Source organism: Sphaerodactylus townsendi, linkage group LG08, assembly GCF_021028975.2.
Source record: "Sphaerodactylus townsendi isolate TG3544 linkage group LG08, MPM_Stown_v2.3, whole genome shotgun sequence".
Classification (NCBI taxonomy): Eukaryota; Metazoa; Chordata; class Lepidosauria; order Squamata; family Sphaerodactylidae; genus Sphaerodactylus; species Sphaerodactylus townsendi.
Genome location: NC_059432.1, coordinates 111,279,784 through 111,293,351, shown reverse-complemented (window position 1 = coordinate 111,293,351; position 13,568 = coordinate 111,279,784). Strand labels below are relative to the sequence as shown.

Here is a 13,568-nt window from a genome sequence, read left to right as displayed (position 1 = left end):
GCATGCCAGCATTGATGCTCAACAGGCCAAGAACTTGTGCGGGTCCGACGCGGCCCCTGTCCCAAAACCTATGTTTAAAGCCAGCCGTTCGTCTTCTGCTCACAAGATAAAAGAAAGACAGGCTGCAAAAATTGTACATGGGATGGTGTTTTTTTTTCCCTTTTCCCCCCTTTTGGGTGTGTGTCGCCTTCCAACATTTCCCCGACTTGTTTCGAACCAAAAAAAAAGCTACAAGGCTCGACTCCTTTTCATTTAGTTACATAAATAAAATTTCTTTTATAAATATCTCTTTATAAACAATATATAAATAGCTTTACAACATAAATACATTGATGCGTGACATGAATGTACAAACAGCAATCTTAACGGGATGCAGCCGGCTTCCTCAGTCCGTGGGAGTGGGCGAGAGTCCCTTGTCGTGAGGAATCGGGGTGGGGGGTTCTCTGTGTGTGTATAGATACAGATATATATATATATATATGTATATGGGTTAAGATAGGAAGGGAGCATATGGAAGTTCAAAATCAAAACGGCCCCTCCTCCGAATTGCTGGTTCAGTTACAAGTCCTCGTACCAACAGGGATGTGCCGAGCCGGCCCGCTGTCTGCGCTTGGCGGTCCATCAGCGGTACCCATCCGGAGGATTCTGGGAGGATGTTCAAAAATGTCCATGAATGGGGTGAGGGCGTTCCAAAGGAGCGTCAGACCTGGAACAAAAGCAGACAAACGTCCCGTTAGGCTCTTCCCAGTCTGCTGAGTTCGCACGTGCTTGTTCCGCACAAGGGAATGACAGCATCGAACATGGCAAAAGTTACCGCTCGAAAACTATACAAGTGTGACTTTCCTGCCATTTCCAACTTTTGTTTTGATCCCGTCCTTCTTCGAAGGAGCTCTGGAGAATGGTGTACAAGGTCCCTTTGCGATGATGCCCCCCAAATAACCCTGCAAGTTGTGTTAGGCTGAGAGAAAAGTACTGGACCAGGGTTACCCGTGGGAGGCCCATAGTTTTACAGAGCAACCATGTTGGTCGACAGTAGAGCAGCTAGATTTAAGTCCTTAGAGACCAACAAGATTTTCAGGGTATGAGATTTTGAGAGTCAAAGTTCCATCAGACACCTCAGGGAGGGTGTTAAGAACATAAGAACTAGCCTGCTGGATCAGACCAGAGTCCATCTAGTCCAGCCCTCTGCTACTCGCAGTGGCCCACCAGGTGCCTTTGGGAGCTCACGTGCAGGATGTGAAAGCAATGGCCTTCTGCTGCTGCTGCTCCTGAGCACCTGGTCTGCTAAGGCATTTGCAATCTCAGATCAAAGAGGATCAAGACTGGTAGCCACAGATCGACTTCTCCTCCATCAATCTGTCCAAGCCCCTTTTAAAGCTATCCAGGTGAGTGGCCATCACCACCTCCTGTGGCAGCATATCCCAAACCCAATCACACGTTGTGTGAAGAAGTGTTTCCTTTTATTAGTCCTAATTCTTCCCCCCAGCATTTTCAATGGATGCCCCCTGGTTCTAGTATTGTGAGAAAGAGAGAAAAATTTCTCTCAACATTTTCTACCCCATGCATAATTTTATAGACTTCAATCGTATCCCCCCTCAGACGTCTCCTCTCAAAACTGAAGAGTCCCAAACGCTGCAGCCTCTCCTCATAAGGAAGGTGCTCCAGTCCCTCAATCATCCTCGTTGCCCTTCTCTGCACTTTTTCTGTCTCTTCAATATCCTTTTTGAGATGTGGCGACCAGAACTGAACGCAGTACTCCAAGTGCGGTCGCACCACGGCTTTATATAAGGGTATGACAATCTTTGCAGTTTTATTAACAACTCCTTTCCTAATGATCCCCAGCATAGAGTTTGCCTTTTTCACAGCTGCCATGCATTGAGTTGACATTCCCATGGAACTATCAACTAAGACGCCCAAATCCCTTTCCTGGTCCGTGACTGATAGCACTGTCCCCTGTAGCATGTATGTTCATGGCAGAGTGGGGATTCGAACCCACATCTCACGGGTCCTAGTCCAATACTTTATCCTAAGCCATAACCGACTACGCTTTAGAATGTGGCAATGACGCACCGCTGCCCAATCACAACGCAAAGAAGGCCACTACTGTTCTGCCACGCCCCCCTGCCATGCCACCAACTCCCCCCACCATCAAGTTTTCTAGCACCCGTTGTACGTCTTCATTCAGTGGGTTACTGCTAGTCCTCAATATTGCACAGGCTCTGTTCAGCTTCTAGTCACCCAGAAAATCTGCACACACTGAATGAACCTGTCAGCCACCTATGGAAACCCACCGGGAGTTCAATTGGTCTCCCCTTTTTTCTGCTTGTGTAACCCCTATGTTAAGAATGGGATGACCCAGAAAGGGGTGGAGACTGAAAGAAACAGAAGGCTGCAGAACTCGTGAAGTTGGAGGAAGCGAGGCTACCAAGCTGGGACCTGGATAGATTATGACAGTGACGGCGAACCTTTTCCAGACCGAGTGCCCAAATTGCAACCCCAAGCCCACTTATTCATCACAAAGTGCCAACATGGCAATTTAACCTAGATACTGAGGTTTTAGTTTAGAAAAAACGGTTGGCTCCAAGGCGCACGTTACTCCAGAGTAAGCTTGGTGAAGCAACTGTGCAGTGCTTTGAATGGGTGAATCACGACCCTAGGAGGATTTACTCAGAAGCAAGGCCAGCTAGATGTGTGTGTGTGCGTGAGGGGGTGATTTTCCGCTCCCCCTAGATGACGAACTCTGTGCGCACGTGCCCACAGAGAGGGCTCTGAGTGCCACCTCTGGCACCCATGCCATAGGTTCGCCACCACTGGATTATGATAAGCTCCCAGCACCTTGCAGCAGTGGTGTAGGAGGTTAAGAGCTTGTGTATCTAATCTGGAGGAACCGGGTTTGATTCCTAGCTCTGCCGCCTGAGCTGTGGAGGCTTCTCTGGGGAATTCAGATTCGCCTGTGCGCTCCCACACTCGCCAGCTGGGTGACCTTGGGCTAGTCACAGCTTCTCGGAGCTCTCTCAGCCCCACCTACCTCACAGGGTGTTTGTTGCGAGGGGGGAAGGGCAAGGAGATTGTCAGCCCCTTTGAGTCTCCTACAGGGGAGAAAGGGGGGATATAAATCCAAACTCTTCTTCTTCTTCTTCTTAAGGTAACTGCAGTTGTTGGGAACTAGTGGAAAGGGAGATGTTTATTTTTGCTATATTGCAAATGTTAGAATGTATTGTTTCAGGGCTTTGTGTGTGTAATTGGTGACAGTTCTTTTGGGGACCTTCATCATCTCGAATCCAGTACACCAAGAATCTGGAGTCTTCATGAGCCAACCACCAGCAGGAAGAAATGGACTTGGCATTATCGGACTGTAATTAGAGGGACGTGAAATGAAACTTAAACAGGACCTGGAACTGTTATGTTAAATGTTAATGCTTCATGAGTGTTATATGTTAAGGAAAAGGAAACCATTTTGTTTGAAATTCAGTTGTGGCAAAACTCCTTTCCAGTTCTGCCCCACTGAACCCACCAGCTGAGGTTACTCTTGCATGGGAAGCCATTAAAAGGGGTTAGGCAGATTCTTGGAGGAGAGTTCTGTCAGTGCCTGCTAGCCGCGGGCACTAAAGGGAACCTCCACATTCAGAGACAATCTACCTGGGAATCCCAGCGCCAGGAGGCAACACCCCATTCCTGAATCTCCAGGGGACCTGACTGGCCCCTGTGTGAGACAGGATGCTGCGCTAGATGGACCCTCACTGGTCTGATGTTCTTCAGATGTTCTTCAGATGTTCAGATGTTCTACAAGGGGGCTCTTCAGATGTTCTACAAGGGGGTGGCCAAGCCCCTGAGAGACTGTGATATCCACCTTGAAAACCAGCAGGGCATGATAGCAAATGACTGTCTGCAGGAAGTAAGCCAGGTAGATTGTTCTTGAACAGGGATTCTCCATGTTGTTGCTATCATGGGGTTTCCTGTGATATGCAGGCATTGCTAGGTCATGTCAGCAATAGTCATGGAAGATGGATATGGCTGTGTACCAGCTCACCTTCCCTGGCGTGTTACCAAAGGTGGGAGAAGAAAAAGAAGAAGTAGAGTTTGGATTTACATCCCCCCTTTCTCTCCTGTAAGGAGACTCAAAGGGGCTGACAATCTCCATTCCCTTCTCCCCCCTCCCCCACAACAAACACCCTGTGGGGTGGGTGGGGCTGAGAGAGCTCTGAAGAACCGTGACTAGCCCAAGGTTGCCCAGCCGGCATTTGTTGGAGTGCACAAGTTAACCCGGTTCGCTAGATAAGCCTCCCCAGCTCAAGTGGCAGAGCAGGGAATCAAACCCGGTTCTCTAGATTAGAGTGCATCTGCTCTTAACCACTACACCACGCTGGCACACAGCACACCAAAAACTGCTAGGAGGTTTGGATGCAAGAGGATCTCCCCTGCCTTTATATCTGCACTTTGTTGAGCAATGGAGAAACACAACAGCCAGCTAGCCCCACAGCAGTGGTGTAGTGCCCACAGGGCAGGGGTGTGTGTGTGTGCAATGCCCTGGGCGCGCCCTGGGGCGGGGGCAAACAGCACTGCGGCAGAGGCGCAGGGCACGCGCACACTTCAGGTGCATTTTCCCTTCGCTCTGCCCCTGCCCTACAGCAGAGGTCTATAAAGTTTTCAATACGAGGGGCACACATCATATATTTTACAGATATTTGAGAGCCAGGGGTTGAACTGTGAGCTCGGTATGGCCTGGTCCAGCTTTCCACCACTAGTTCCACCCAGTAGTGGGATCCAAACATTTTAGTAACAGTTTCCCATGGTGGTGGGATTCAAACTGTGGCGTAGCACCAATGGGGCTGGGCTGGGCACGACGGGGGCGTGACCAGGTAGTCAAGGGGCAGGGCATTCTTGGGCGGGGCTGTGGCAAGGACGCAGCTGCTGCGCCGGTCCATGGGCAGGAAACGAATGCAGGCAGGCACAGGCTGCCCACACGCGACGCTTGATCACGCGCCTCCATGCTAGACCTCGAGCCGTGGGTTGCTAAGTTCTACTTGGCTTACTGCTGAGAGGAGGGGCGTCACTATGGCAAAAATCACGGGGCAGAACCACCCATTAGTCACCCCCTCTCGGCACACACGAAGAATTAGGAACCTACTCTCGGGAACCTGTGAGAACCTGCTGGATCCAACCTCTGGATGTCATGTTGGTGAGAGAGCAAGCTTGTTTTCTGCGGCTCCAGAGACTAGGACCAGGAGTGATGGGTTCAAGGTGAAGGAGAAGAGATTCCACCTAAACATCAGGAAAAACTTCCTGACAGTCGGGGGTGTTCGACAGTGGAATTCACTGCCTCGGAGATTTGTGGAGTCTCCTCCTTTGGAGGTTTTTAAACAGAGGCTGGATGGCCGTCTTGTCAGGAGTGCTTTGATGGTGTGTCCCTGCATGGCAGGGGGTTGGACCGGATGGCCCTTCTTAGGGTCTCTTCCAACTCTACGATTCTATGACTCCTCTTTCAATGACAACAGACCCAATTGCCACTGAAGAACTGCTGACTGCTACGCTCTTCTCCAAATAGTCAAGGGCTCGTTTTGCAATGACCCCCCTCCCCCCTTTGCACACTGAAATTAATGTGCTGGGATTGCACGGGGTAGAAAATGTTGACAGAGAGAAATTTTTCTCTCTTTCTCACAATACTAGAACCAGTATTGAAAATGCTGGGGGGGAAGAATTAGGACTAATACAAGGAAACACTTCTTCACGCAACGTGTGATCGGTGTTTGGAATACGCTGCCACAGGAGGTGGTGATGGCCACTCACCTGGATAGCTTTAAAAGGGGCTTGGACAGATTTATGGAGGAGAAGTCGATTTATGGCTACCAATCTTGATCCTCCTTGATCTGACATTGCAAATGCCTTAACAGACCAGGTGATCGGGAGCAGCTTGGCAGCAGAAGGCCATTGCTTTCACCTCCTGCATGTGAGCTCCCAAAGGCACCTGGTGGGCCACTGCGAGTAGCAGAGAGCTGGACTAGATGGACTCTGGTCTGATCCAGCTGGCTCTTTCTCATGTTCTTAGGGCCATTGCTTTCACCTCCTGCATGTGAGCTCCCGAAGGCACCAGGTGGGCCACTGCGAGTAGCAAAGAGCTGGACTAGATGGACTCTGGTCTGATCCAGCAGGCTAGTTCTTATGTTCTTATGTTCTTATGTGTCTGTTGGCCTGTTGGTTTGGTTTTATTAAGTGCTGTCCAGTTGCCTTCGACTTTTATGGCAACTTCACAAGGCTTTCGAAGCAGGAGATGTTCAGAGGTGGTTTGTCATTGCCTGGCTCTGCGTGGCAACCTTAGACTTCTTGGGTGGCTTCCCTTCCAAGTACTAACCAAGGCCCATCCTGCTCGTCTTCCAAGATCTGATGAGAACGGGCTAGTCTGGTAGTGGGCAGCGCCACCAAGTTGCAACTATTTATGTCAAACCTGTAGGGTTTTCAGGTCAAGGGACATAGGCTCCTTCCGCACATGCAGAATAATGCACTTTCGAACTGCTTTCAGTGCTCTTTGAAGCTGTGCGGAATAGCAAAACCCACTTGCAAACGGTTGTGAAAGTGGTTTGAAAACGCATTATTTTGCGTGTGCGGAAGGGGCCTAACGGAGGTGGTTTGCCGTTGCTTGCCTCTGCGTTAGCAGCCCTGTATTCCTTGGTGGTCTCCCGTCCGAGTACGAACCCGGGCCAACCTTGGGCCAGTCACAGTTCTCTCTGAACTCTCTCAGCCCCACCTGCCTCACAAGGTGTCTGTTGTGGGGAGAGGAAGGGAAAGGAGCTTGTAAGCCACCTTGAGTCTCCTTACAGGACAGAAAGGGGGGATATAAATCCAAACTCTTCGTCTTCTTATGAACAAAACTGGGGAGCGTACCTGGATAAATGCAGCCATTTGACTGCAGGTGCTAAGAGTAACATGAGAACTACTCAACGGGATGCCTAAAGAAAAATCAAGGGTACGCCGTCTGCAGATCGCGCATACATAGGGCCGGAGCGAGGGGGAATTGCATCTGGGGCATGTGTGTGCCTTGTGCCCCTGCCACGCCCCCACACCAGTGGGCAGACCCCAATCCCCTTGGCGCTACGGCACTGCACATACATTCCCTGCGTCTCGTGAACGAGGCTAGCAACACACAGCCTGTTGTCAACTCAATTCTCCTTTCTGCATTTTATCCTGCGAGGACAGTGTGAGTGTGTCAAGATCACCAGCAAGCTTTATGGTGGCGCTTCCCCGTTTCCCCGGGACTCTCCCGGTTTCCTATTTTGGCCGTCTCATCCCGAAATGGTTCTCAACCTTCCTAACGCCGCAACCCTTTAACACAGTTCCTCATGTTGTGGTAACCCCCAACCCTAACATTTATCCATTTTACAGATGGAGAACACTGATGCAGAGGGTCTTAGGCGACCCCTGTGAAAGGGCTGTTGGACCCCCAAAGGTTGAGAACCGCTGCTTCAGGAGGAAGGGGGTAAATGCACTCTGGACATGCTCAGGGGAAAGTCTGGAGAGTTGTCAGTGACAGTCCCTCGATGTTTGTGGCGTAAAGTAAATATCCTCTGACATAAGCTCCAGCCAACATTCCTCAAACTCACACCCAATCTTGACCCTCCTTGATCTCAGATTGCAAAGGCCTTAGCAGACCAGGTGCTCAGGAGCAGCAGCAGCAGCAGAAGGCCATTGCTTTCACCTCCTGCATGTGAGCTCCCAAAGGCACCTGGTGGGCCACTGCGAGTAGCAGAGGGCTGGACTAGATGGACTCCGGTCTGATCCAGCAGGCTTGTTCTTATGTTCTTAAGTTAGAGAGAATGGCTGCCACAATTGGTCACACTCGAAGCCGTCTTATACTGAATTGGATTCAAAGTCCACCAGTTTTCCAGCGTCTGGCACTGAGGTCTTTCGTATCGCCTCCAGTCCGACCCTTTTAACGGCAGACGCCGGACACTGAATTCGGAACTTTCTGCCTGCTAGGCCAATTCTCCCCCATCGAGCCAAACAACCCCCACCCTCCCCGTCCTTCAAACTGCAGTTGTCTACCCAGGTGGAGTCTCCTTCTTGGGAGGTTTCTAAAGAGAGGCTGGATGGCCATCTGACAGGAGTGCTTTGATGGTGAGTTCCTGCACTGCAGGGGGTTGGACTGGATGGCCCTTGGGGGTCCCTTCCAACTCTTGGATTCCATGAAGCCTTTCACATCACCTGCTGCCTGGACTGTTGCCCAGCAATGCCAGGAATTCAACCTGGGACTGGCCAACTGCCCGGTAACCCTCCACAGCTCAAGCGGCAGAGCGGGGAATCAAACCCGGTTCTCCAGATTAGAGTGCCCCTGCTCTGAACCACTACCCCCACGCCATCCGCCTGTCCACCTTGCAGAGCCGCTGCCCCCAAACCAGGGGTCTTCAAACTACGGCCCTCCAGATGTTCATGGACTACAATTCCCATCAGCCCCCGCCAGCAGGGCCAAGTGGCAGGGCTGATGGGAATTGTAGTCCATGAACATCGGGGGGAGGGGCATAGTTTGAAGACCCCTGCCCCAAACCCTTCCCCCTCCTTGCTTGGTTCCGTGCCCCCCTCCCCGTGTCTTGGACCCCCCCCCAAAAAAAGTCTGGAGGGTGCGCTTGCCACTCACCGCCGCCAGGGGTCGCCGCCTCAGCATCCCAGGCCGCTCATGGTGCCGATGCGGTCGAGCTTGAGGCCGAAGCAGCCTTTGGTCAGCCCCTTCTTGGAGCCCCTCGACCGCCGCGACCCTCCTCCTCCTCCTCCTCCTCCTCCTCCTCCTCCTCCGCCCTGGGGGTGCTCGGAGTGGCCCAGCCGGCCCCAGCCCGGCCTGGCCTGCTTGGCGTCGGTGCGCAGGTCCCACATCGCCCGCGACGTCGACGACGCGCCCTTGGATCGGTGCTGCTGCTGCTGCCGCTGCCGGCCCGAGTCCGGCTTTCCGCCGCCGCCGCCGCCGCCGCCGCCGCCGCCGCGCGACACGGGCCCCGAGAACGCCTCTGCCAGCAGCTCGGCCAGTTCGCGCCCCAGCGCCGCCGTGTTCCTGGAGGGGTCCTGCCAAACGGGCACCTGGGGGGCGGGGGAGAGCGGGGAGACCTTAAGCCGGCGCTTTGGAGTGGAGGGACGCCCCCCCCCCCCCCGTCCAGGAAAGCCGCCGGGATCGCCCTGCCTGCCCGCACTCCGCCGCCGCCCCCTCGGATGGGAAATGTGGCGGGTTGCGGTGGGGGGTGGGGTGAAATGGGGGCTCCGCACCCCGCCCAAGGGCCTCTTTGGCGCCTTTGCTCCCGGGGGGGGGGGGGCGCATCTCGAAGAATGCCTTTGGCGAGGGGGTGGGTGGGAAAAGGAGATGTCAAATGAGGGTTGGGGGACCAACCCCCCTCCTAGTCTCATCCCTTTTGCTGCCTCCCTAGAATTGGAAAGCGGGGAGGGGGGGGGGGTCCCACCAGAAAATAGTTCCCCCAGGCTTTGCGACCTCCCCGCTCAGGACCCCAGCCCCACGCACTGCCCCCTGATCTCTGCTGGGGACACCCCCTCTTGGTAGCTCCCCCCCCATCTTGAGCGCAGACTGGACGTCTTGGTAGCTTCCCCCCCCCCCATCTTGAGCGCAGACTGGGGGAGGGTCTCCCGGGGGAGGGGGTCACCCGCCGCCGTCCGCCCCGTCTGCCGGCGCTTGGGGGACTTCAACCTCTGTCCCGGCGGGACGGGGTGTGGACAGGGACCCCAATGAGCCTGGGGGCGTCTTTCCGGGGGGAGGGCAGGCAGAAGCCGCCCCGCCGGGTCGCGCTTGGCCCGCTCAGCACCACGGACCGATGGAGAGCAGCCGGCGGCAGCTGCAGGACCCGCCTGCGGAGTCTGCCTGGCCTGGACGGGGCGGGAGGGGGAGGCTGGAGGGGAGGGGGCATCTGAGCCCCCCCCCCAGAGGACCGGCGAAGGCTCCCCCCTAGACTGCGCCTGACCGAGTGTGGGCAAAAGGGGGGCTCAAAGGGGAAGAGGGGCGGCCCTCTTGCCTTCCCGCTGCCCGGCGAAAGCGCGCCCTGTCAATCCGGTTTAAAGGAATCCGGAGCGGCTCCCCGCCTGCATTCTTACCCCCCCCCTGCCCTCCTCCCAAAGCGAGGTTTCCAATCCGAATTCAGCCCGGTGGGGGCTCAGGCAGCGGGGCTCCGCTTCTCCCCCTCTGAGAAGTCCCGTCAAACCGCCCCTCCCGACGTCGCCGCCCCCGCGGAGCGCCCCCTCCCCCGTCCAGCCCAATAGCCCCCCCCCCGGAGGACCCCCCCAGCTTACCTTGTGCCGGGGTCGGGGGGCCGACTTGGCCTCCAGCGCCAGCAGCGCCACCAAGAAGCCGCAAGCCACGACGTGAGAGACGAACATCCCGGGCGACGGAGGGGCCCACGGGGAGAAAGCCCCGCACGGCCGGAGCGCGGCGTCAGCCCGAGCGCAGCGTCCGCGGTTGGAGGCGCGCAGGAGCCCTTCCGACGGCTGCGGCGGTTTGGAGCGCCCGCGGCGCCCGCGGCTCCTTATAAGCGCCCTGGCGCTGATGTCATCCTCCTCTTGGGGGGGGGGGTGGGGGGGGGGGGGGGTGGGAGGGGGGGGGGGTGGGGGGGGGGGGGGGTGGGGGGGGGGGGGGGTGGGGGGGGGGGGGGGTGGGGGGGGGGGGGGGTGGGGGGGGGGGGGGGTGGGGGGGGGGGGGGGTGGGGGGGGGGGGGGGTGGGGGGGGGGGGGGGTGGGGGGGGGGGGGGGTGGGGGGGGGGGGGGGTGGGGGGGGGGGGGGGTGGGGGGGGGGGGGGGTGGGGGGGGGGGGGGGTGGGGGGGGGGGGGGGTGGGGGGGGGGGGGGGTGGGGGGGGGGGGGGGTGGGGGGGGGGGGGGGTGGGGGGGGGGGGGGGTGGGGGGGGGGGGGGGTGGGGGGGGGGGGGGGTGGGGGGGGGGGGGGGTGGGGGGGGGGGGGGGTGGGGGGGGGGGGGGGTGGGGGGGGGGGGGGGTGGGGGGGGGGGGGGGTGGGGGGGGGGGGGGGTGGGGGGGGGGGGGGGTGGGGGGGGGGGGGGGTGGGGGGGGGGGGGGGTGGGGGGGGGGGGGGGTGGGGGGGGGGGGGGGTGGGGGGGGGGGGGGGTGGGGGGGGGGGGGGGTGGGGGGGGGGGGGGGTGGGGGGGGGGGGGGGTGGGGGGGGGGGGGGGTGGGGGGGGGGGGGGGTGGGGGGGGGGGGGGGTGGGGGGGGGGGGGGGTGGGGGGGGGGGGGGGTGGGGGGGGGGGGGGGTGGGGGGGGGGGGGGGTGGGGGGGGGGGGGGGTGGGGGGGGGGGGGGGTGGGGGGGGGGGGGGGTGGGGGGGGGGGGGGGTGGGGGGGGGGGGGGGTGGGGGGGGGGGGGGGTGGGGGGGGGGGGGGGTGGGGGGGGGGGGGGGTGGGGGGGGGGGGGGGTGGGGGGGGGGGGGGGTGGGGGGGGGGGGGGGTGGGGGGGGGGGGGGGTGGGGGGGGGGGGGGGTGGGGGGGGGGGGGGGTGGGGGGGGGGGGGGGTGGGGGGGGGGGGGGGTGGGGGGGGGGGGGGGTGGGGGGGGGGGGGGGTGGGGGGGGGGGGGGGTGGGGGGGGGGGGGGGTGGGGGGGGGGGGGGGTGGGGGGGGGGGGGGGTGGGGGGGGGGGGGGGTGGGGGGGGGGGGGGGTGGGGGGGGGGGGGGGTGGGGGGGGGGGGGGGTGGGGGGGGGGGGGGGTGGGGGGGGGGGGGGGTGGGGGGGGGGGGGGGTGGGGGGGGGGGGGGGTGGGGGGGGGGGGGGGTGGGGGGGGGGGGGGGTGGGGGGGGGGGGGGGTGGGGGGGGGGGGGGGTGGGGGGGGGGGGGGGTGGGGGGGGGGGGGGGTGGGGGGGGGGGGGGGTGGGGGGGGGGGGGGGTGGGGGGGGGGGGGGGTGGGGGGGGGGGGGGGTGGGGGGGGGGGGGGGTGGGGGGGGGGGGGGGTGGGGGGGGGGGGGGGTGGGGGGGGGGGGGGGTGGGGGGGGGGGGGGGTGGGGGGGGGGGGGGGTGGGGGGGGGGGGGGGTGGGGGGGGGGGGGGGTGGGGGGGGGGGGGGGTGGGGGGGGGGGGGGGTGGGGGGGGGGGGGGGTGGGGGGGGGGGGGGGTGGGGGGGGGGGGGGGTGGGGGGGGGGGGGGGTGGGGGGGGGGGGGGGTGGGGGGGGGGGGGGGTGGGGGGGGGGGGGGGTGGGGGGGGGGGGGGGTGGGGGGGGGGGGGGGTGGGGGGGGGGGGGGGTGGGGGGGGGGGGGGGTGGGGGGGGGGGGGGGTGGGGGGGGGGGGGGGTGGGGGGGGGGGGGGGTGGGGGGGGGGGGGGGTGGGGGGGGGGGGGGGTGGGGGGGGGGGGGGGTGGGGGGGGGGGGGGGTGGGGGGGGGGGGGGGTGGGGGGGGGGGGGGGTGGGGGGGGGGGGGGGTGGGGGGGGGGGGGGGTGGGGGGGGGGGGGGGTGGGGGGGGGGGGGGGTGGGGGGGGGGGGGGGTGGGGGGGGGGGGGGGTGGGGGGGGGGGGGGGTGGGGGGGGGGGGGGGTGGGGGGGGGGGGGGGTGGGGGGGGGGGGGGGTGGGGGGGGGGGGGGGTGGGGGGGGGGGGGGGTGGGGGGGGGGGGGGGTGGGGGGGGGGGGGGGTGGGGGGGGGGGGGGGTGGGGGGGGGGGGGGGTGGGGGGGGGGGGGGGTGGGGGGGGGGGGGGGTGGGGGGGGGGGGGGGTGGGGGGGGGGGGGGGTGGGGGGGGGGGGGGGTGGGGGGGGGGGGGGGTGGGGGGGGGGGGGGGTGGGGGGGGGGGGGGGTGGGGGGGGGGGGGGGTGGGGGGGGGGGGGGGTGGGGGGGGGGGGGGGTGGGGGGGGGGGGGGGTGGGGGGGGGGGGGGGTGGGGGGGGGGGGGGGTGGGGGGGGGGGGGGGTGGGGGGGGGGGGGGGTGGGGGGGGGGGGGGGTGGGGGGGGGGGGGGGTGGGGGGGGGGGGGGGTGGGGGGGGGGGGGGGTGGGGGGGGGGGGGGGTGGGGGGGGGGGGGGGTGGGGGGGGGGGGGGGTGGGGGGGGGGGGGGGTGGGGGGGGGGGGGGGTGGGGGGGGGGGGGGGTGGGGGGGGGGGGGGGTGGGGGGGGGGGGGGGTGGGGGGGGGGGGGGGTGGGGGGGGGGGGGGGTGGGGGGGGGGGGGGGTGGGGGGGGGGGGGGGTGGGGGGGGGGGGGGGTGGGGGGGGGGGGGGGTGGGGGGGGGGGGGGGTGGGGGGGGGGGGGGGTGGGGGGGGGGGGGGGTGGGGGGGGGGGGGGGTGGGGGGGGGGGGGGGTGGGGGGGGGGGGGGGTGGGGGGGGGGGGGGGTGGGGGGGGGGGGGGGTGGGGGGGGGGGGGGGTGGGGGGGGGGGGGGGTGGGGGGGGGGGGGGGTGGGGGGGGGGGGGGGTGGGGGGGGGGGGGGGTGGGGGGGGGGGGGGGTGGGGGGGGGGGGGGGTGGGGGGGGGGGGGGGTGGGGGGGGGGGGGGGTGGGGGGGGGGGGGGGTGGGGGGGGGGGGGGGTGGGGGGGGGGGGGGGTGGGGGGGGGGGGGGGTGGGGGGGGGGGGGGGTGGGGGGGGGGGGGGGTGGGGGGGGGGGGGGGTGGGGGGG

General features: G+C 63.5%; 2 protein-coding genes across 2 annotated transcripts; both read right to left on the bottom strand.

Moving 5' to 3' along the window:
* Positions 1 to 247: 247 nt before the first annotated feature.
* NPPC (natriuretic peptide C) lies at positions 248 to 10,465 on the bottom strand. Its single transcript, XM_048505515.1, has 3 exons — positions 10,273 to 10,465; positions 8,627 to 9,060; positions 248 to 706 (listed from the first exon to the last, which is right to left on the bottom strand). The coding sequence occupies exons 1-2, from the start codon at positions 10,357 to 10,359 to the stop codon at positions 8,647 to 8,649; spliced, it is 501 nt and encodes a 166-aa protein (XP_048361472.1). The 5' UTR covers positions 10,360 to 10,465; the 3' UTR covers positions 248 to 706; positions 8,627 to 8,646.
* A 359-nt stretch (positions 10,466 to 10,824) lies between these two features.
* Positions 10,825 to 13,350, bottom strand: LOC125438542 (basic proline-rich protein-like; the record flags this gene model as incomplete). The annotated part of the gene is made up of 3 exons (XM_048506973.1): positions 10,825 to 11,736; positions 11,971 to 12,600; positions 12,865 to 13,350. Coding segments are annotated over 3 exons (2,028 nt in total), but the record flags the coding sequence as incomplete, so codon positions are not given.
* Positions 13,351 to 13,568: the final 218 nt, after the last annotated feature.

Bases quoted from the DNA above. Each gene is read 5' to 3' on its own strand.
- NPPC (XM_048505515.1), bottom strand. From the start codon at position 10,359: ATGTTCGTCTCTCACGTCGTGGCTTGCGGCTTCTTGGTGGCGCTGCTG. The intron at 9,061-10,272 runs GTAAGCTGGGGG...CCCGCCCCCCAG, and splicing joins CCCCCCGACCCCGGCACAAG to GTGCCCGTTTGGCAGGACCC.